At 41.7% G+C, this 22187-nt stretch overlaps 1 protein-coding gene across 5 annotated transcripts in view; it reads left to right on the plus strand.

Moving 5' to 3' along the window:
- tnksa (tankyrase, TRF1-interacting ankyrin-related ADP-ribose polymerase a) overlaps nucleotides 1-22187 on the plus strand; it is a 107565-nt gene that overhangs the window by 82797 nt on the left and 2581 nt on the right. For 3 of the 5 annotated variants that reach the window (XM_083565024.1, XM_083565026.1, XM_083565027.1), the window contains 15 exons: nucleotides 4231-4402; nucleotides 4493-4572; nucleotides 5648-5793; nucleotides 11983-12148; nucleotides 12805-13024; nucleotides 14076-14185; nucleotides 15840-16028; nucleotides 17390-17627; nucleotides 17999-18081; nucleotides 19162-19273; nucleotides 19971-20068; nucleotides 20270-20344; nucleotides 20458-20563; nucleotides 21487-21673; nucleotides 21762-21918. In XM_083565024.1, the coding sequence (XP_083421150.1) occupies nucleotides 4231-4402; nucleotides 4493-4572; nucleotides 5648-5793; nucleotides 11983-12148; nucleotides 12805-13024; nucleotides 14076-14185; nucleotides 15840-16028; nucleotides 17390-17627; nucleotides 17999-18081; nucleotides 19162-19273; nucleotides 19971-20068; nucleotides 20270-20344; nucleotides 20458-20563; nucleotides 21487-21673; nucleotides 21762-21918 (2139 nt within the window). Of the gene's footprint in view, nucleotides 1-4230; nucleotides 4403-4492; nucleotides 4573-5647; nucleotides 5794-11982; nucleotides 12149-12804; nucleotides 13025-14075; nucleotides 14186-15839; nucleotides 16029-17389; nucleotides 17628-17998; nucleotides 18082-19161; nucleotides 19283-19970; nucleotides 20069-20269; nucleotides 20345-20457; nucleotides 20564-21486; nucleotides 21674-21761; nucleotides 21919-22187 lie in introns of all 5 variants that reach the window. The other 2 variants (XM_083565023.1, XM_083565025.1) reach the window with 1 other exon arrangement.

The raw sequence follows: 22187 nt of genomic DNA on the forward strand, positions 1-22187 counted from the left end.
TGTCACAAACATAGTTATATGCAGAATACACAACTAGCAGTGAAATGAAAACCCAATCGGCCACTCGGGAATTGTGCTAAAGTGAACTGCAAAATATTTAGAATAGAGGGAGAAAATAAAAGAGTAAGAAGATATGAGAAAATATAAACAATAAGGGGGTATATAAACAATAGTGAAAATATATTAGATGTGCAAAAGGAGTTTAAGGTACAACAGGTAATGAGGTAAAAACGGATCATAAACAGTGGTAATGATTATGAGACTGTAAGGTGTAGTGTGCAGATGCATGTTAAGGACAATGCTCGCATTGAGAAGTCTGATGGCTTGTGGGAAGAAGCTCCTCCTTAACCTCTCCGATTTGGTCATCAGACAGCGGAAGCGCTCTTCTGATGTTAGAGGGCTAATCAAACAGTTACTGGGGTGATCAGGGTCCTTCATTTTAACAACCCTGTTTCCGCATCGACTGTTGCATATTTCCTACAGAGAAGGTAGCTCAGTGTTTGCCAAATGATCATGCAGTAAAAAAAACAACATCTCGACTGGTGGCAAAAGTATCTCCACTTGCATCAGGACACACTGTTAATATTGTTTTATAACAGTAGGTTGTGGAGAACGTACGTTTAATCGCAATAAAACGTGAAAATGGCGTTAACAATCTAAAGTAAATCAACAAATTACATATTTTGAATGACATTCAACAATGGACAAAACCAATTCTAAGAGGAATCCTGAGAGGAAGTTCCACATACTTGTTTTGACTTTCCCACATGGTTACTCAGGTTTCTGTTGAATGTTTGTTTGGCTTCGTAAACCCATATAAATGTTTACTATTTTGCGGCATTAATGTTGAGTCAGCTCAAATTCGTTCCGTGAGCACCCAGAGTAACAGCATGCCGGAATCTTGAAGCTACGTGTGTAATACGTAGGAGGCCTCTTTATCTGTTAACTTGCCACCTTTTGAAGGACTGAGGTGACATTTCAGTGGCGGATCTCGTGCCAGATGTCTGTGAGGCTAGAGCTTTTTGGCGGCGAGTCAAAAGCCAGGCTTTTCTCCACGGGCCTGGAAACTATCTGAGAGCTAAATCATTTGTATCAGCTGCGGAGCAGGTGCCGCGGAGCAGGTGCGGCAGCGGCGGTGCTTAAGAGACTGCCAGATCAATGCGGCTCTTTTCAGGGAGCCCAATCTGATAAGTATGGACTGATTGGACCGTCGTTCAGGCGCTGCCTTGGAGCTCTGGACATTCGTGCAGCTTCACTCCTTCAGTATTTCCACTGCACAGACTACTCCTTCTTTGTTTTCCTAATGCTAGGAGTTTATCTAATCTTTTTCTCAAAACATGTTTTGCCCTGCCTTATCCGTGTCTGGCATCCCGGCTCGCACGGCTCGGTTTATTAATTTTGGCTCGTTCAGACGGCAAGCTGAGAAGTGCTTAGCCTGCCTGTCTGATCATTATGATTCATCCAGGCAGGGATGCGTTTAGCAGGTTCACATAAAAACTTGTTTATTATTTCCTCTATTCCTCCGAGTTTTCTTGGTCATTCGTTAACACTTCAGAGGAAAATTTGTGTTCGGAGGACAAGTGAAGGAAAAAACTACGTTAATCAGTCAACTTGGGCAGTATGCATAGAGATGAGGCAAACATTCTGGCTTAGTTGATGCAAGGGGAAGGAAAGGTAAAGCAAAGTACAGTGGTTGGAATTGGACTGTTTCACGTCTCAGTTGTTTTTATTGAGTTTTCTTGCAGGACGCAGTAAAGACCAGATGATGTTCGAGCGCAGCATATTTTTTTCCAAAAGCTTGAATTCACTTCATTTCACTTTCTCCGTTTGAGTTATAACCTGCCAGCGTGGCCCGAGGGCTGTTTCCTCTGACTCAGTGCGTTTGGCTGGGTGATGATGAGCGCAGTGTGAGCAGAGGGGTGGGCAGGTGGGGGTGGCGTAAGGGGTGTAAACAGATGGTACGGCAGTGTAGAACTAATAAGCAGACCGGGGAACTTGGAGGTAAACACAGCATTTCAACTCAGCTGGCTTTGGAGCACAAGTCAGCACAGAGCAACGCTGATGGAGGATGGAGGGAGCTTGTTACATAGGAAAGAGCGAGAGAGGGAGAGACAGAGAGTGGCCCGTACTGAGCCGAGCCATCTCCAGACCATTTAATGTGCAGGGCTGCAACATGAACCTGTCCAACTGTCACTGTGTTTACAATTATAGGTTGGAATTGTGAATCAGGAATGAATCTCCTGCACACAGCATGTCAAAAGTTATATGATGAAACTTTGCAGAGTTGGAGTAAAACCTACACACACGTGCACACACGCACACCACTGGTTTCTTCCTCGTCCTCTCGCCTCCACCTTCAGAGTGCCGATAGTCTTTAAAGAGACACTGGAGTTGCCCAAGGCCGCGTCTAATTAATTTATGCCTGTGTTCATTTTAAAGTGGACCGTCTTTATTCACAGTGCTGTCTTCTCCTGCGCTGACCTGCCACCACACCTTGATTTACACAGGGAAGCCTGAAAAAAACAATGCTTTTCCTGTCTCTCTGGTGTAAAAGCATGCCTCCTAAATGATGTCCCTTGATGCTGTATAATATTTTATTCAGATTGGATTTGTTTTACATGGGGACACGGAGTAATGAAATTATTCCTGGAGCATCTCTGGGATTTTGTTTACATCTAAATCAATTGTGTCAGTCATGTTTTACTGTGTGCGTGCGTGCGTGCGTGTGTGTGTGCGCGCGCGCGCATCTGTAAAGATTACAGGTGCGCGCGCGTGCATCTTTAAAGATTACCCTATGTATAACAGTCACAAAAAAGCCTATGTAAATCTATCTGCTTTTATTTGACCTGTTGGTGGAGAAGTTATATCCTCTTGGAAAATAGGTTTTACACTGTGTCTTATAAATGTGTACTCCAGGATGGATTTGCTCTTTTGTACCATATTCCGCAAATAAATATTTATAGTACCGTATTTTTTCGTGTACACGCTTCATTATGCATCACATTTTACGACATTCCCCATCCCTGTCGCATCTGCATGCTGCCTGCACGCTCTCCACCTTAAATGGTGGATGTGTTCCAATTGGTTTGTTCAGCATCAGCTGACGTCAGTTGCATAAGGCTTTTGATTGAAGAAGCTTGTTTTTGCAGAGACAGTCTTAACGATTTTAGAAGAAATTATCGTCTTCTACACGGAAAAACACGGCCATTCGAGGTACATTTAAGTTTAAAGTGACAATACAATTTAAACGATGGTTTTAGCACAGATGCCGTTTGTGATGCCGTGACTAAGGACCATTTGTGTGGCCACACCCCCTAAAACAATTTTTTTCTAAAACAGGTGTTTTCAAACTTTTGTAGACACAAGGCTGTATATTTTATATAGATGTATATAATCAGATCCGAAATGTTTTTGTTTTTTCTCCATTGGTTTTTCTGTCAATGCTGGGTTCTTTGTTTCAACATATTCAAGCAATTTTGAGGGCTTCATTTACTCATTAGCTAATGTATTCCTCAGAACATTTGGTTGCAACCCAGTGGTTTGTTCGAAGACCACAATTATCGTTTACTATTAACAAAGTTGCTAAATACCTCACACCTTCAACAGCTGAAAACTCAACTTTTCTGTGAGCATCTAACTGCCTCTTGGCTTTTACCATATTAAACGATGACTGAAACCTTGTAAATAGAGCACTTCTCGTATTTATTGCCATCTTGTCTGTTATCTGCATTAAATTGAAGAACATTCACGCCATTCTGTGTGCTGTGTGATTCTTCCCTGATCAGCAAAGGCACCACGGGCATCGTAGATAGCATGGGAAACCTCTTCAAAAATTACGTTTTGTTTGGGCATGATAAAAATCTAACAGGGAGAATGCATGGATGTTTTTAATATGAAGATTTTTTTTCAATTTATACAGATTTCACTTATCCCGGTTCCTAGTCAAGTTGGTGCTGCCAAAAGCTCTTTATTATATTGTTTCAAGTCTTACAAATATCTCCAAATCCATCCTTTTCACATCATTACACAACATTATGCAATGTTTACCTCTGACATCGTGGCATTTTCTTTCTTTCTTTACTCTTTTTTTAACGCGAATGCTAATCCATCCTAGTGATAATTGTGTCGTTTATAGAGAAGTACTGTATGTCTGAGCACTAAAAAATACAGGAACATTAGTAAATCTGATGCGTCATTATACAAGTGTTTGTGTGCGTTGTATTAACACAGATGAATGCAGTAGACACTCTGGGACAGACGGCTCTGCACCGGGCGGCTCTGGCTGGTCATCTCCAGACGTGTCGGCTGCTTCTGAGCTACGGCGCAGATCCAGCCATCGTCTCGCTGCAGGGCTTTACCGCCGCACAGATGGGCAACGAAGGCGTCCAGCAGATCCTCAACGGTAAACCCAGCTACTGTGCACACTCACAGAATGTGAAACGTGGCCATCAGAGGCTTGTTAACGTTCATATCTCGTTTTTCTTCTGTGTAGAAAACGTTCCAGTGAGGAACTCGGATGTAGACTACAGGCTTTTAGAGGCAGCTAAAGCGGGTGACCTGGACACTGTAAAGGTGACTAATGCACTCGCATATGGAGGAGGAGAAAAGTTCACTTAATATGAAATAAGTGTGTTTAATTTAGTAATTACATGTAGGGTCTAAAAGCAGTAAAAAGCCATTTACCTAGATAGGAGATAATTCATTTTTTATAAGTAAATGGCAGTACTGATTGGACCCATTTAAAGGAGCTCTACAAGAGAACCGTGGAGACACAACATCCATGTGGGGGACAGGGATCTTCTCTTCAAATTGCCTCCTGCTTTTAATTGCTTTCTGCTTTCAGTTTTTCATCATGAGCCTCCAGAAGAGTTTTTTTTTTCCATTTATTTATTTATTTATTTATTTATTTATTTATTTATTTATTTATTTATTTAAAAAATTTTTATTCATAATAAAATGAGAGTTCAGTTGGCCGATTCGCATCAAAACATGCAGAGTGTCTGGAAACAAGTAAACCCTTTGAGGTTTGGTACTTAAAACTTTTCACTACCTTTCCTACCCAGTTCTTCAGGGATGCCACACGGATGTGCTGATGTGGTTCTGGACACAGTGGGACTTATTGTCTTCTATTAGCATTATGGTGGCTGTCATCTAGGTTTACCAAGTTTATTTATAGGCACAACTCATGCTTTTTTTTTTTTTTTATTGGTTCATATTATTTAGTTATGTTTGATCTGAATAATAATAATAAAAAAAAAGCTTGACTTCGTGCTGTAAATCATTTTGTTGATCATAACAGAGTTGAAAGATAAAAAAAAGCTGTTTTTCCTCTGGGAGGCAGTATTGAGCAGTAAACTCAGGGCCATTAGCTATTTGAGATTTTTACACCATGAACGTGTTTTTACAAAAGAATTCATTCCTCATTTTTACAGCATCTTGAGTAAATATTTTTTTACATACATTTATAATAGAGTACATTTTGTGTATTTAGCGTTTCTAATGTTATTGTGTATTTATACGTTTTTTAGATAATGGGACATTTCCGAATAATGAACCGAGCACTAAGCCATTTCTTTTTCCCTGTATGTTCACTCATCCTGCTGCAATCATATTTATTTCTCTCTGTGTGCATGCACTCTCTCTGCAGCAACTCTGCTCCGCTCAGAATGTGAACTGCAGGGATCTGGAGGGACGTCACTCGACGCCGCTTCACTTTGCTGCAGGCTACAATCGGGTGGCTGTGGTGGAGTACCTGCTGCATCACGGCGCAGACGTCCACGCCAAAGACAAAGGGTGAGTCTGAGCTTCCGGGATCCGCTAGATTCACATCATATATATATATATATATATATATATATATATATATATATATATATATATATATATATTCATTCATTTTCTCCCGCTTATCCGCAATTCCAGTCGCGAGGGCAGCAGTCTAAGCAGGTCCCCGCCTTCGACTGCTGCCCAATCCTCACAGCACCGTCCCTTACGGTCCCTCCTGCAGGTGGTGAGCCCACGGGAAGGCGGCCCCACGTCACTCTGACGTCACGGACCTTGATATTTCCCTCGTAAGGGACCCCCGGAGCATAGAGGGTTAAGGGCCTTGCTCAAGGGCCCAAGAGTGGCAGCCTGGCGATACCGGGGCTTGAACCCCAGACCTTCCGATCGGCAACCCAGCGCCTTAACCGCTGGAGCCACCACTCCCCCTATCTATCTATATATATATATATATATAGTACAGACCAAAAGTTTGGACACACCTTCTCATTCAAAGAGTTTTCTTTATTTTCATGACTATGAAAATTGTATATTCACACTGAAGGCATCAAAACTATGAATTAACACATGTGGAATTATAAATGGAATTATATACATAACAAAAAAGTGTGAAACAACTGAAAATATGTCATATTCTAAGTTCTTCAAAGTAGCCACCTTTTGCTTTGATTACTGCTTTGCACACTCTTGGCATTTTCTTGATGAGCTTCAAGAGGTAGTCACCTGAAATGGTTTTCACTTCACAGGTGTGCTCTGTCAGGTTTAATAAGTGTGATTTCTTGCCTTATAAATGGGGTTGGGACCATCAGTTGTGTTGTGCAGAAGTCAGGTGGATACACAGCTGATAGTCCTACTGAATAGACTGTTAGAATTTGTATTATGGCAAGAAAAAAGCAGCTAAGTACAGAAAAACGAGTGGCCATCATTACTTTAAGAAATGAAGGTCAGTCAGTCCGAAAAATTGGGAAAACTTTGAAAGTGTCCCCAAGTGCAGTCACAAAAACCATCAAGCGCTACAAAGAAACTGGCTCACATGCGGACCGCCCCAGGAAAGGAAGACCAAGAGTCACCTCTGCTGCGGAGGATAAGTTCATCCGAGTCACCAGTCTCAGAAATCACAGGTTAACAGCAGCTCAGATTAGAGACCAGGTCAATGGCACACAGAGTTCTAGCAGCAGACACATCTCTACAACATCTGTTAAGAAGAGACTGTGTGAATCAGGCCTTCATGGTAGAATATCTGCTAGGAAACCACTGCTAAAGAAAGGCAACAAGCAGAAGAGACTTGTTTGGGCTAAAGAACACAAGGAATGGACATTAGACCAGTGGAAATCTGTGCTTTGGTCTGATGAGTCCAAATTTGAGATCTTTGGTTCCAACCACCATGTCTTTGTGCGACGCAGAAAAGGTGAACGGATGGACTCTACATGCCTGGTTCCCACCGTGAAGCGTGGAGGAGGAGGTGTGATGGTGTGGGGGTGCTTTGCTGGTGACACTGTTGGGGATTTATTCAAAATTAAAGGCATACTGAACCAGCATGGCTACCACGGCATCTTGCAGCGGCATGCTATTTTATCCGGTTTGCGTTTAGTTGGACCATCATTTATTTTTCAACAGGACAATGACCCCAAACACACCTCCAGGCTGTGTAAGGGCTATTTGACCAAGAAGGAGAGTGATGGGGTGCTGCGCCAGATGACCTGGCCTCCACAGTCACCGGACCTAAACCCAATCGAGATGGTTTAGGGGTGAGCTGGACCGCAGAGTGAAGTCAAAAGGGCCAACAAGTGCTAAGCATCTCTCGGGGAACTCCTTCAAGACTGTTGGAAGACCATTTCAGGTGACTACCTCTTGAAGCTCATTAAGAGAATGCCAAGAGTGTGCAAAGCAGTAATCAAAGCAAAAGGTGGCTACTTTGAAGAACTTAGAATATGACATTTTCAGTTGTTTCACACTTTTTTGTTATGTATATAATTCCATATATAATTCCACATGTGTTAATTCATAGTTTTGATGCCTTCAGTGTGAATCTACAATTTTCATAGTCATGAAAATAAAGAAAACTCTTTGAATGAGAAGGTGTGTCCAAACTTTTGGTCTGTACTGTATATATATATAAGGTCTGATTCACGGCTTCTACTGGAACCCGACACCGTTTATTTGTAAAGTGTGAAAGATAAAAATTGCCTGCAAATTGCAAAGGCAAAATAATCATTTTTGCATCGCACAATATTTTGCAGTAATACTTTCTTTTGCCAAATGTAGCCCACTGTCATTAACAAACAAGCCTCTCTTTAAAGACTTCAGCACAAAATTGGGATTAATGAGTTTCTATGAGTTCCAGTCCCAAAAAAAGCCTTTTGAAAGTAAACCGAGTGCGATTGCTTTTTGTGTTTGACATTAGAGTAAAATGTTGATTAACTATTTGTCACTAACAGCATGTCTACAACTATTCCTCTTGCATCACAGCCATAAAATACTAGTTTTTTTTTTTTTTAAAGAATGACGCATCATACAATATTATCCATGTTGTAATGACATTCATGCTTTTGAAATATAAATATATATATGTATATATATATATATATATACACACACAAACATACATACACTGCCCATCCAAAAAAGTCAACACCTGAATTTAACTAAGCAAGTAGCTAAAAGTTTCTCATTGGATAATTACTGCATGGATGATTATGATTCAGCTGGCAACAAGTTAATTAGCTCTAACACCGATGCAGTGAGTAGCTTCGGATTTCTTAAACAACCATGTCAGAAGACACATCCTGTGGTCGTGGAAAAGATGTTAATCTGTTTCAGAAGGGTCAAATTATTGCCATGCATCAAGCCTTTGTCATGACACTCAAAATTTTGCTCAGGTGCATCCTGTTTCCCCTGATCATCCTTCAGATGTTTCTACAACTTGATTGGTGTCCCCTTTGGCAAATTCAGTTGATTTGGACATGATTTGGGAAGGCACACACCTGTCCTATATGAGGTCCCACAGTTAACGGTGCATGTCAGAGCACAAACCAAGCCGTGAAGTTCAAGGACTTATCTGTAGACCTCCGAGATGGGATTGTATTGAGGCACAGATCTGAAAAAGTGTTTTTATAAAAGATTTTACAGCATTGAAGGACGTATTGAGCACAGTGGACTTCACATCCGTAAATTGAAGAAGTTTGGAACCACTTCCTCTTCCAAACTAAGCAATCAGGGAAGAAGGGCCTTAGGGAGCTGCCCAAGAACCCGAAGGTCACTTTTTAAAAAATCGCCAGCGTTTCTCTGTGGAGAGAGGAGAACCTTCCACAAGAACAACCATCTCTGCAGAACTCCCTAATCAGGCTTGTATGGTAGAGTGGCCAGATGTAAGCCACTCCTCAGTAAAAGGCACATGACAGCCTGCCTGGAGTTTGCCAAAAGGCATCTGAGGGACCATGAAAAACAAAGATTGAACTCTTTAGCCCGAATGCCCTGCGTCAAGTGATGCATGGTGGTGGCAGCATCATGCTATGGGGATGTTTCCTCAGTGGCAGTAACTGGGAGACCAGTCAGAAAGATGAATGCAGCAATATACAGAGACATCCTTGATGAAAACCTGCTCCATAAACTATGCTTTATATATGTGTGTGTGTGTGCGCTTGTGTGTGTGTGTGTGTGTGTGTGTGCGCTTGTGTGTGTGTGTGTGTGTGTGTGTGTACGCTTTTGTGTGTGTGTGTGTGTGCGCTTTTGTGTGTGTGTGCGCTTTTGTGTGTGTGTGCGCTTTTGTGTGTGTGTGCGCTTTTGTGTGTGTGTGCGCTTTTGTGTGTGTGTGCGCTTTTGTGTGTGTGTGTACGCTTTTGTGTGTATGCTTTTGTGTGTGTGTGTGTGTGTGCGCTTTTGTGTGTGTGTGTGTGCGCTTTTGTGTGTGTGTGTGTGTGCGCTTTTGTGTGTGTGTGTGTGTGGGCTTTTGTGTGTGTGTGTGTGTGCGCTTTTGTGTGTGTGTGTGTGCGCTTTTGTGTGTGTGTGTGTGCGCTTTTGTGTGTGTGTGTGTGCGCTTTTGTGTGTGTGTGTGTGCGCTTTTGTGTGTGTGTGTGTGCGCTTTTGTGTGTGTGTGTGCGCTTTTGTGTGTGTGTGTGTGCGCTTTTGTGTGTGTGTGTGTGCGCTTTTGTGTGTGTGTGTGTGCGCTTTTGTGTGTGTGTGTGCGCTTTTGTGTGTGTGTGTGTGTGTGTGCGCTTTTGTGTGTGTGTGTGTGTGTGCGCTTTTGTGTGTGTGTGTGTGTGTGCGCTTTTGTGTGTGTGTGTGTGTGTGCGCTTTTGTGTGTGTGTGTGTGTGTGCGCTTTTGTGTGTGTGTGTGTGTGTGCGCTTTTGTGTGTGTGTGCGCTTTTGTGTGTGTGTGCGCTTTTGTGTGTGTGTGCGCTTTTGTGTGCGCTTTTGTGTGTGTGTGCGCTTTTGTGTGTGTGTGCGCTTTTGTGTGTGTGTGTGTGTGTGCGCTTTTGTGTGTGTGTGTGTGTGTGCGCTTTTGTGTGTGTGTGTGTGTGTGCGCTTTTGTGTGTGTGTGTGTGTGTGCGCTTTTGTGTGTGTGTGTGTGTGTGCGCTTTTGTGTGTGTGTGTGCGCTTTTGTGTGTGCGCGCGCGCTTTTGTGTGTGTGCGCTTTTGTGTGTGTGCGCTTTTGTGTGTGTGCGCGTGCGCTTTTGTGTGTGTGCGCGTGCGCTTTTGTGTGTGTGCGCGTGCGCTTTTGTGTGTGTGCGCTTTTGTGTGTGTGTGTGTGTGTGTGCGCTTTTGTGTGTGTGTGTGTGTGTGTGTGTGCGCTTTTGTGTGTGTGTGTGTGTGTGCGCTTTTGTGTGTGTGTGTGTGTGTGCGCTTTTGTGTGTGTGTGTGTGTGTGCACTTTTGTGTGTGTGTGTGTGCGCTTTTGTGTGTGTGTGTGTGTGTGTGTGTGCGCTTTTGTGTGTGTGTGTGTGTGTGTGTGTGCGCTTTTGTGTGTGTGTGTGTGTGCGCTTTTGTGTGTGTGTGTGTGTGCGCTTTTGTGTGTGTGTGTGTGTGTGTGCGCTTTTGTGTGTGTGTGTGTGTGTGTGTGCGCTTTTGTGTGTGTGTGTGTGTGTGTGTGCGCTTTTGTGTGTGTGTGTGTGTGTGTGTGCGCTTTTGTGTGTGTGTGTGTGTGTGTGTGCGCTTTTGTGTGTGTGTGCGCTTTTGTGTGTGTGTGCGCTTTTGTGTGTGTGTGCGCTTTTGTGTGTGTGTGCGCTTTTGTGTGTGTGTGTGCGCTTTTGTGTGTGTGTGTGTGTGCGCTTTTGTGTGTGTGTGTGTGTGTGTGCGCTTTTGTGTGTGTGTGTGTGTGTGTGCGCTTTTGTGTGTGCGCGCGCGCTTTTGTGTGTGTGCGCTTTTGTGTGTGTGCGCTTTTGTGTGTGTGCGCTTTTGTGTGTGTGCGCGTGCGCTTTTGTGTGTGTGCGCGTGCGCTTTTGTGTGTGTGCGCTTTTGTGTGTGTGTGTGTGTGTGTGTGTGCGCTTTTGTGTGTGTGTGTGTGTGTGTGCGCTTTTGTGTGTGTGTGTGTGTGTGTGCGCTTTTGTGTGTGTGTGTGTGTGTGCACTTTTGTGTGTGTGTGTGTGCGCTTTTGTGTGTGTGTGTGTGTGTGTGTGCGCTTTTGTGTGTGTGTGTGTGTGCGCTTTTGTGTGTGTGTGTGTGTGCGCTTTTGTGTGTGTGTGTGTGTGTGTGTGTGTGCGCTTTTGTGTGTGTGTGTGTGTGTGTGTGTGCGCTTTTGTGTGTGTGTGCGCTTTTGTGTGTGTGCGCTTTTGTGTGTGCGCTTTTGTGTGTGTGCGCTTTTGTGTGTGTGCGCTTTTGTGTGTGTGCGCTTTTGTGTGTGTGCGCTTTTGTGTGTGTGCGCTTTTGTGTGTGTGCGCGTGTGTGTGTGTGTGTGTGCGCTTTTGTGTGTGTGCGCTTTTGTGTGTGTGCGCTTTTGTGTGTGTGCGCTTTTGTGTGTGTGTGTGTGTGCGCTTTTGTGTGTGTGTGTGCGCTTTTGTGTGTGTGTGTGCGCTTTTGTGTGTGTGTGTGCGCTTTTGTGTGTGTGTGTGTGCGCTTTTGTGTGTGTGTGTGTGCGCTTTTGTGTGTGTGTGTGCGCTTTTGTGTGTGTGTTAAACATTTTTCCCTACAAAAAATGTCATTTAGAAGACTTTTGTAGAACCTGCGATACTTAACATTTATGTAAAATGTTTTGTTTGTGTATCAGAGGTCTGGTGCCGCTGCACAATGCCTGCTCGTATGGGCATTACGAAGTGGCTGAGCTGCTGGTGAGACACGGTGCATCGGTGAACGTGGCCGACCTGTGGAAGTTTACACCACTGCATGAAGCTGCTGCCAAGGGCAAATACGAGATCTGTAAACTGCTTCTCAAGGTCTGGTACAACACACACACACACACACACACAAAGAGAAAGAAAGAACAGTGACTCAGCATATCCTCCTCTCTGTCTGGTTAATTCAAATGAAATCATTTTATGGAACATTCGGACTCAGCCCTGACCTTTTGACCTTTGAAGAAAAGCTTCCCAGATTCCTCGGCTTAGGGTTTATTAGCAATGAAACCTCTTTTATTACTTTCTGCTTTCATCTTTTCACCTTGGCCCTTTGCGGCTCCAGACTGGCGAGGACGGCAATTTTTTTTAAAGAGCTAATATTTCGCTACGTATTAAAATCAGAGTTCAGGTGGTCGTGTTGTATTATAAAATGCAGAGCGTCCGGAAACAATTGAAGTCTCGTTACGTGGTGAACATTTTTTATAATTGGGTGTGGTTTGAAATAAAAAAAATGTCTATTATATACCTGCTTCAAAAGATACCTCCTGTCGTTTATCAGCATTATGAAGGCAGTCATCGAGGTTAATCAAATACATTTTTATACTGTTTTTTTTTAATTAAACTATTGATATTATTTAGTTATAGGAATTTAAACGAGCTATACATTTTTTCCCTCTTCTTCTTTTTATTATTAAAATGATTATTGTCGATTATTTTTAAGACAAGCTTCTGAGTCTAAGACGTATGTGTTTCAGCATGGTGCTGATCCGACAAAGAAAAACCGCGACGGAAACACGCCCCTAGACATGGTGAAGGAAGGGGACACGGACATCCAGGACCTGCTGAGAGGAGACGCTGCCCTGCTAGACGCCGCAAAGAAAGGCTGCTTGGCTCGTGTGCAGAAACTCTGCAGCCCCGAGAACATCAACTGCAGAGACACGCAGGGGCGCAACTCTACCCCGCTACACCTGGCAGGTAACCCAGAGCCTGAGCGCATTCCGAAAACCTGTGATTCTCTCTGACGCACACAGTTCTTGCTGTGCTATTTCTGCCACATCCCATAATCCCACAGCAGTCACGCTCTAAACAATACTAGCCACGTTGTTAACCATAAATTCGAGCAATTGCCTCTGAATCATACTGTTCTAGTCTGAGACGTTGAGTATTACCAGCCATGTGCCGCTCTCGGAAAATGTCATCTTTTCCTCGCGATGTGGCAGAGGAGACGTATCCAATTAGATCTCTGGCTTTTATCCTGAATTTAACGCTAAGCTGTTCTCCTGCCTCCGGGATCTTTTTTTTTTTTTTTTTTCCTGAACAATAAATAAATTGTAGACCTTAGATGTGCATAAGAACATCACAGAACAACACAGGATTTTTCAGAACAGTGGGAACACTAAGAGTGTTCAGAGAAGTTCTTCAACAGCATGTACTGCAGAAGTGAAGATTTTGTACAGATAGGACAGTACAACATCAGAGGAAGATGGACCAAAGTCTGATTTTCCAACTGTGTGTGGTTCTTTCTCAAACTGTTACGACAAAGGAGGCACACAATTGTATAGGATTTCTTTTTTTTTTTTTTTTTCTTTAGTTAAACGAGGAGACCCGAACTTATTCCATCTTATTCCAGGGAATTATTCTAACAGCCTATATATATATATATATATATATATATATATATATATATATATATAATCTCCACAACTTTAGATGATAAATGATCAGGCTAAGCTTCTCTTGAATGTTTTACCCTGCACTTATGTCATGTTCAATTCAATAAATTAAACACAGCCCTGTAAATACCCTGTTTGTTGTATAATGATGTTTGGAAGAGAAGGGACCTGGCCAGAGTCAGAAATATTTGAATGAAAGAACGAAGTGTATGTTTGTCTGTGTATCAGGGTGCAGTTGTGTAAACATCAAGCTGTGTCCTGTAATGATGGTGTTCGGTATTGTGGGTACAGCACAGTATCAGCATACATACTGCTTGATCATAAAAAATTTATAAATGTTTATTTTACCACAGCGGGATATAATAACCTGGAGGTAGCGGAGTATCTTCTGGAGCACGGCGCAGACGTGAATGCACAGGACAAAGGCGGCCTCATTCCCCTCCACAATGCAGCCTCATACGGGGTGAGTATATTTAAAATATAATAATCAAAGATGGCTGTTAATGAAATCAAATTAGCCAGGGGCGTGCTGAACAAACGGACATCAATGTTTCCAAACAGTTAGTCAAAGAACCGGTGTAGATGTGAATAACCTATGAACACACACACACACACACACACACACACACACACACACACACACACACACACACACACACACAATGTGCTCACAAGCTTTATAATTTCCGTTCATGCCCCTAGCTCCTGACAGTTCCGCTCATAGCTGTGCACTGAAGTGTGTGGTGTTTTTGCTGCCTGCCAGGAGCATCCCAACTCATACACTTTTATTGCAACAATCTGGTGCATGATTTGTACGGGAACAGGCCCGAGTGTAAGATGACACCATGTAGCAAGTGACAGTCCAGGCCAGATGACAGTGCCAGGCTCTAAACAAGGGATTGCCTTCTCATTTTTGCCTGCTCTGTTTACAGACACAATTTTTTTCCACTGTTACAATCATCCAAAACATGATTGTGTCTGACAGCATATTTATTATACATGATAACGTTACAGCAGACACACCACACTCAGAGCTGGATCATTTCCTGCTGCACACCGATTGGCTGCAGGAGGCGTTAGGTACTGCTGACAGAATGCCTGTAAAAGCTTAGGAGAGAGTGTGTGTGTGCTTGTACCTCATGTATATACAGTACATTCTGAAAGTATTCAAACCCGCTTCACTTTTTCAGATTTGTTATGTTGATGCCTGATACTACAATCCTTCAAATAATTTTTTTTCTCCTTAATTTACACTCCATAATGACAGTGAAAACAGAATTCTAGAAATGTTTGAAAAAGGAAAAGTGCCTCCTATTTCTCTGGATTGTTTCTACCCCTTGACTGGAGTCTGCTTGTGGCAAATAAAATTGATTGGACACGATGTGGAAAGGCACACACCTGTCTGTAAAAGGCTTTGCAGCTTACACGCCGTGCAAAAACCAGGTTAAAGGAACAGCCTGCATGGCTCAGAAACAGGATGGTTGCAATGCAAAGATCTGAGGAAGGCTACAAAAAAAAATGCTGCTGCATTGAAGATTCCCAAGAGCACAGTCGCCTAAATAATGCTCAAAGGGAAGAAGTGTGGCACAACCAGGACCCTAAGAGCTGGTCGCTTGGCCAAACTGAGCAATTGGGGGGAAGGGCATTAGTAAGAGGCAGTTGGTCACTCTGACTGAGTGTAGTTCAACACTTCTGGGTAAAATGATCTGTCACTTGTATTAATCTTGTATTTATTTGTTTAAATGCCTTTTTAAAAAATTAACAATTTTCCCTTCTTCTAAATGTTCCTGATGGAGACATTAAACTTAGCATTGTTCACTATATTTAGCTAGTTTTTATATATAAATATATATATATATATATATATGTAAATATATATCTCATGGCATCTGAACACATTACAGGTGTAATGATGATATATCGCAGCTGATTTCTTACAAACATCAATGCTTCAACATTTATCTCATGCTCATGCTTTAGCTCATTACAGTTTGGTTTTCAAAAAAGGGTGATTTACTCTGGTTTCGTCTTTTGGTCTTCTACAACCTCGTGCGTTATTCGCTGACAAGAATTGATCGCTTTGTTGTAACACAGTGGGGCTTTTTTGGTTTCCCCAGCACGTGGATATTGCGGCTCTGCTGATCAAGTACAACACGTGTGTGAACGCCACGGACAAGTGGGCTTTCACTCCTCTTCACGAGGCTGCGCAAAAGGGACGCACCCAACTGTGTGCCCTGCTGCTGGCGCATGGAGCCGACCCCACCATGAAAAACCAGGAGGGCCAGACGCCACTCGATCTCGCCACGGTATTCACAATAATTATAGTAATATTAACAAGCATTATTATAACTTTTAACTTCTTTCAACTAGAAAGACAAGGAGGGAAAAAAAAAGAATATATGAATCTATTCCTTTAAACAGTGTGTTCATGCTTAAAAAAAAACAATTTGCAACAGAATGTCTTCAGGACAGTTAGCTTTACAGTTTCTCAGTGTTCTGACAAATGCGGTTTTGTCTTGTACACGGTCCATCAGATAAAATGTTACTGTAATTTGTTAAAACAAGAAGAAGCTCATTATAAAAATGAGACAGATTTTGGTGCTCCTGTATTCAGTACATCATCAAAGCATTCTGTATTTCGAGGACCTTTCAGATGCGAGGTTTAAATAAACAGGTTGGAGATGATTAAAAATGCATCCAAGCCACCAGTGCAGATGGAACTTAATCCCTGGATGGTTTGGTACATGCCCTCATATCTGTTTAAGAAATGCTGCAGGTGTTGGCATGTCAGCTGCTCCGATCCACGGTGACCTTTCTTTATTAGAGTTGCTCACAAATCATGGTAGAGGAATTTGTCTCTTTCTTTCTTGTTTATTTATTTATTTATTTATTTATTTATTTATTTATTTATTTTCCGATATTCCCACAGAACCCAGCAAACACCATCTGTCTCATTTATGCCAATGAAGGCTTGTGAGAGATGCGTTTACATAACAAACACGTTTTTGCATTCGCTTATCGTAATGCACTGCTGTACAATTTAAAAGTAATGTGTCAAATTATTTATCTTTATGCCTAAAGCACAACTGAATAAAGCTGGTAATGATCATGAATCATCAGTATTGGTATCCATTATATTCTAGTCATTTATAACGCTATTCTAAGACAATGATCATGAAACTTAAAGTAGATTTACTGCTACCACCTGGTGCTGATTATTGTCTTACATACCATACTGTGCATTCTTTTATAATACTATTTAATTATGTTGAAAACCTATACAACATGTTTATATAATACTTTAGAATGATAGCAGTTGTTGCCTCACTCAATATGCTGAAAACTTTCTAACAAATTCTGAAATTATTACTGCTTTTGTTTTCTGTCTGATGCAAAGCCCTGAAACTGAACACTCGTTCTCTAAATATTAAACGTCTCCTCAGGCATCTCATACAACAGACACTCCCACGTGAATGAGGCGTTAGAATGGAAATGATAATCTATTAGAATGAGATTATTAAATAACCTGTGATTTACAGCTGGACTGTGATAGAAAATGAATGAATACCTTCTGATCAATCAGAATTAAGCAGTGCTGTGGTATACGGTGATATAATGTCCTGTACGCTGTGCATTAGTTAATTAATATCTCCTCTGTGCACTGTAGGCTGATGATATCCGGGCTTTGCTGATTGACGCCATGCATCCTGATTCCCTGCCCAGCTGCTTTAAACCTCAGGCCACAGTTGTGAGCGCTGCTGTGATCTCGCCCGCCTCCACGCCGTCCTGCCTTTCAGCCGCCAGCAGCATTGATAACCTGGCCGGCCCATTGGCTGAGCTCTCAGTGGCTGGAGCTTCGGGGCCTGCAGACGGAGCCACAGGGACTGAGAGAAAGGAGGGAGAGAGTAAGTCTGGTTACATTTTATTTTTATTTATTTTTTCATTTTGTTTACACCCTTTACCCATTAACCTGTAAACACTCTGACATTGGAATCAGGCACACTTTTTTTTTTTAAACATGCAAGGATGAAACTGCTGTCTTGGCCACATTTCTAGTGCACAGGAATTTACTATTATGATCTCGAGTACATTATATATTTATCCTCTTCAGGTGTGACATAGCAAGTGAAAGACTTATAAGTCGATAATGAAGGATATTGTAGAGAGCAAAAGAAAACATTGTGACAGATACATTTTGTCACTTTTAGATAACAGATTTCTATATAACTCGCGGTGATTAAAGGTTTATGATAAGTTTCTGTTTTGTTTTTTTTAGTTACCATTCTCGATATGAACATCAGCCAGTTCCTGAAGAGTTTGGGTCTCGAGCATCTTCGGGACATTTTCGAGAGGGAGCAGGTGAGAAGCCCCAAATCGCGATGAAAAGCCAAACGTTGTGTTCAAAACTATGCAAATGTAATTGCGTCATTCAGCTCGCTGTCATCGGCCGCGTTTTGTCATTTCCATCTCTTCAGTGGAGCACCGTTTCACTGCTCTGCTTGATTGGTCCCTCTGTGATGCCCACCTTCATGATGGGTAGAGGGCTGAAGGTCCTCGGCTCTGAGTTAATCACGCCGAGTCTCGCTGGCCGCTCATTTGCACATAGATGAAGGAAACAGGCTCCTGCAGTGCCATGTGAGCAGGAAGCATCCATGATTGCACGGCTCATTTCACTTCCTGCCCCGTTTCTTTTGCGATTTCTGATACTTGTTGCTCTAGTCATGGGTTGCAGTGTAAATATATGATGTATGATTTCACCGAATTTAAAGACATCTCACCATATACATAAGTTACGAGGTTTTTAAAACAAAGTAAAACTGTTAGAGATGTAAGTGAAGAGTAAAATGTTTAGAATGAACACATTGTGTTCTGATTAATACTGAATACTAAATAAAAATGTTATGATATGATGCAAAAAAGTTTTTGCCATCATATCCACCTGATGTAATGGCATCAAGTAAATATGATGCCATCCGCATCTCAGTGTTCGTCACACTCCTGTTGATGAGAGAATGAAGCTTGTAAATAGACCTATAACAGTTGTGATGTACTGTAAGTGCTGAAAGTGCCAGCGTGTGAGGGAGAGCCGATGGAGGCTTGTGGCGACCGAATAAAAGAAGAAATTATCAAATCCAGAGAAGTGCGACATCAGTGCCAGGCTGCTGCCTTATCTGGCTCGGGCTCAGCATCTCCCTCCTCTACCGGCTTTCATCTCGCTCCGCTGCTCTCCGCTGCATCCGTTAATAATAAATCTTCATCTGGCTGTGTAGGAGGGATTCTCATATCAACGGCGAAAGGAATCCGTGATAAGGGTGTCTTCCGCATCCCACTGTTTAATCCCCATCCTGTCATTTTACTGCATTTATCTTTTGAGCTCGAATGTTCTGCATAATAGCTATTGAATTTCTTTGTCTGATCGACTATCGCTTTGTCTTGTAGATCACTCTGGACGTGTTGGCTGATATGGGCCATGAGGAGCTTAAGGAGATCGGCATCAATGCGTACGGTCACCGCCACAAGCTTATCAAAGGCATTGAGAGACTGCTGGGCGGTCAGCAAGGTTTAAACTTCATTTAACTTTAACCTTCATTTAACCTTGGCTTTTTCCTCTTTTTTCTAGGAATACACAGTCGAGTTCAGGAGATGCACGTTTTTGCCATTTAATAAAAAACGGGCCTATTGCTTATTTTATGTCGAATTCATTTATATGAATATAGTCAGAAGGTGTTCAATAAAGGTGTTGAATAAAAACAGGACCTTATTGGTTTCATAAATCTAATCTGTATAATTAGGAACTCAGTAATCATTGGCAAATTGCTGTGGTATAAGGAGATGTTTTATTATTGAAAAAAAATCACACCACACTTACAATAGAATTTTTTGCGAATAATAGCACACACTTACGTTACATTGCTTAGTTAAAATGTCAGTCGATGCGTAGATGCTGCTATTGATTTTGCTATTTAATAGCTGAAGTGCTATTAAATTAATCTTTGTGAAAATAATAGTTAGGTTACTTGGTTTGCTTCTACTAGTCATTATGTTTCCTTATAGATGTATTTAGTGCTTTTTATTTAAATTCTCTAATTGGCAAGCTCAAATTGCAAATATACATTCTTAATCATCTTAAAAAAAAAATAAATAAAAAAAAAAAAAAAAAAATTTTTATATCAGCAGCAAGACAAAATCATGATGATTATATTAATATAAAATATTAAAGTGTGTGTCTGGGGTGTCTGACCTGACAGGTGGCAACCCATACTTGACATTCCACTGTGGGAGTCAGGGCACAGTGCTGATCGACCTGGCACCTGACGATAAAGAGTTTCAGTCTGTGGAAGAGGAGGTGAGTCGTAATTCCTGACCTCGTTTACACTATTTTTACACTACACAAAGTCAATGTACAGGAAGTAAAAACAATTAAAAATAAAAAAGCTTGGTACTAGAAGTATTTGCAGAATAAAAGCAGCACAGTGAACAGAAGTGTAATTTTTATTTCATCACAGAACAGAAATAGTTGTGTTAAATGTTTTTGTGTGTGTTTTAGCTTCAGAGCACGATCAGAGAGCACAGGGACGGGGGAAACGCCGGTGGGGTCTTCAGCAGGTACAACATCCTAAAGGTAATCAAGTGCTGAACATGGAGCTCGTCGAAACTGAGCACTCGCCCGTTAAGTGATAATTGTTCATTTGTTGTTATGCTCCGACCCAGCTATGCGTGTATGTGTGTGTGCAGATCCAGAAGGTGGTGAATAAGAAGCTGAGAGAGAGATACGCACACAGACAAAAAGAAATCGCTGACGAAAACCACAACCATCACAACGAGCGTATGCTCTTCCATGGTATGACTTCTGTTGCTAATAGCAAAATATTTTTTTATATTGTTTTTTCACATATATTTTTTTTTAACTAGTTTAACCAATCTTTGTTATTTTCTGGAATATAAAGTAGTGATCATGGACTTGTGCTCATCTACTTCATTAATGTTTACACTGCTTATATTTATGATAGAAAAGCCAACGAATATGCTTTTGTGTGTGCATGTTAATAAATTCAGCATCAATCCTGCTAGGATTGCTATATATCCTACAAAAAACTATATTATACAATATAATAAAAAACACAGAAATTGTGTGGCGTATAAAATACATGAAAATACCAGTGATCATCTCAATGGATGTCAGCCAGAATCTGACTGATTATAATTTTTTTATTTGTGCTTTCACACACTGTGAAGGTTCATAAAAGAAGACTAATGTTGGACCCATCTCTGGTCTTCTCCTACCAACATCTTTTAACAGATTCTATAAAACTTATAAGACTCTACAGATTCTATAAGACCTTAACTCAAACCAGTAAAGGGACACTGGAGACTAATTACCATTTAATTTATTGAAACTTAAAACTTTTAATCAATTTACCGTAAGATTTAATGCTCATTTACACTAAAGCAGCAATGAACTGCCGTTCAAATGAAAAACACAGCTATGATATAGTGGGTATAATCAGCTGCTGATTTTTTTATCCGTCTCTTGATGTTAATAAGACAAAAAAAAAAAAAAAAACCACATCATGTTTCACAGAAGCCACAAAGTTCTCAATTCTGAAGACTTTGTTCTTTCCAGCTTTGCCTCTGACTGTGAAAGCACTGACACCAGAGACTTCATCACCAGATCAAAGAATAAAGGTTTTCTCCATTAAGTGACAGCATCCTTTTAAAATCCAAACTCCTGTTTTTTTTTTCTTTTCTCTCCTCCCTGCGCAGGCTCTCCCTTCATTAACGCCATCATCCACAAAGGTTTTGACGAGAGACACGCCTACATTGGGGGAATGTTCGGCGCAGGCATCTACTTCGCTGAGAATTCATCCAAGAGCAACCAGTATGTTTACGGCATCGGCGGCGGCACCGGCTGCCCCACACACAAAGACCGCTCCTGCTACATCTGCCACAGGTACAGCAGCTTCCACCAGCAGTGTGTTTAATAACCAGGGGATGGCGCTGCAGGCTGATAGTTGTCGTGTGCTCGCTGTGTATTGCAGGCAGATGCTGTTTTGTCGCGTGACTCTGGGCAAATCGTTCCTGCAGTTCAGCGCCATGAAAATGGCCCACGCTCCACCAGGGCACCACTCGGTCATCGGGCGGCCCAGCGTCAACGGCCTGGCCTACGCCGAGTACGTCATCTACAGAGGGGAACAGGTCAGAGTTCATGCTTTCGGAATGAGTCCAGGTTTTCAGTCACGTTAAGTTTATTTTTTTTTAAGTGAGAAGATGAGGCTCCACATATGAACTTAACCACTCATTCATTTAGAGAAAAAAGAAGAGAAAAGAAATATTTAGTTGGATATAAGAATGTACTATTAGAAATCTACAGGCTCTGCTTTTAACATTAAGACGTGTTTTAGAAATGAGTTGAAGTGTGTTGCTCTGCGCTAAGCACTAAGATGGAAAAAGAGGCTCGCACACAC

The sequence above is a fragment of the Silurus aristotelis genome (genome assembly GCF_946808225.1).
Source record: "Silurus aristotelis genome assembly, chromosome: 16".
NCBI classification, from domain to species: Eukaryota; Metazoa; Chordata; class Actinopteri; order Siluriformes; family Siluridae; genus Silurus; species Silurus aristotelis.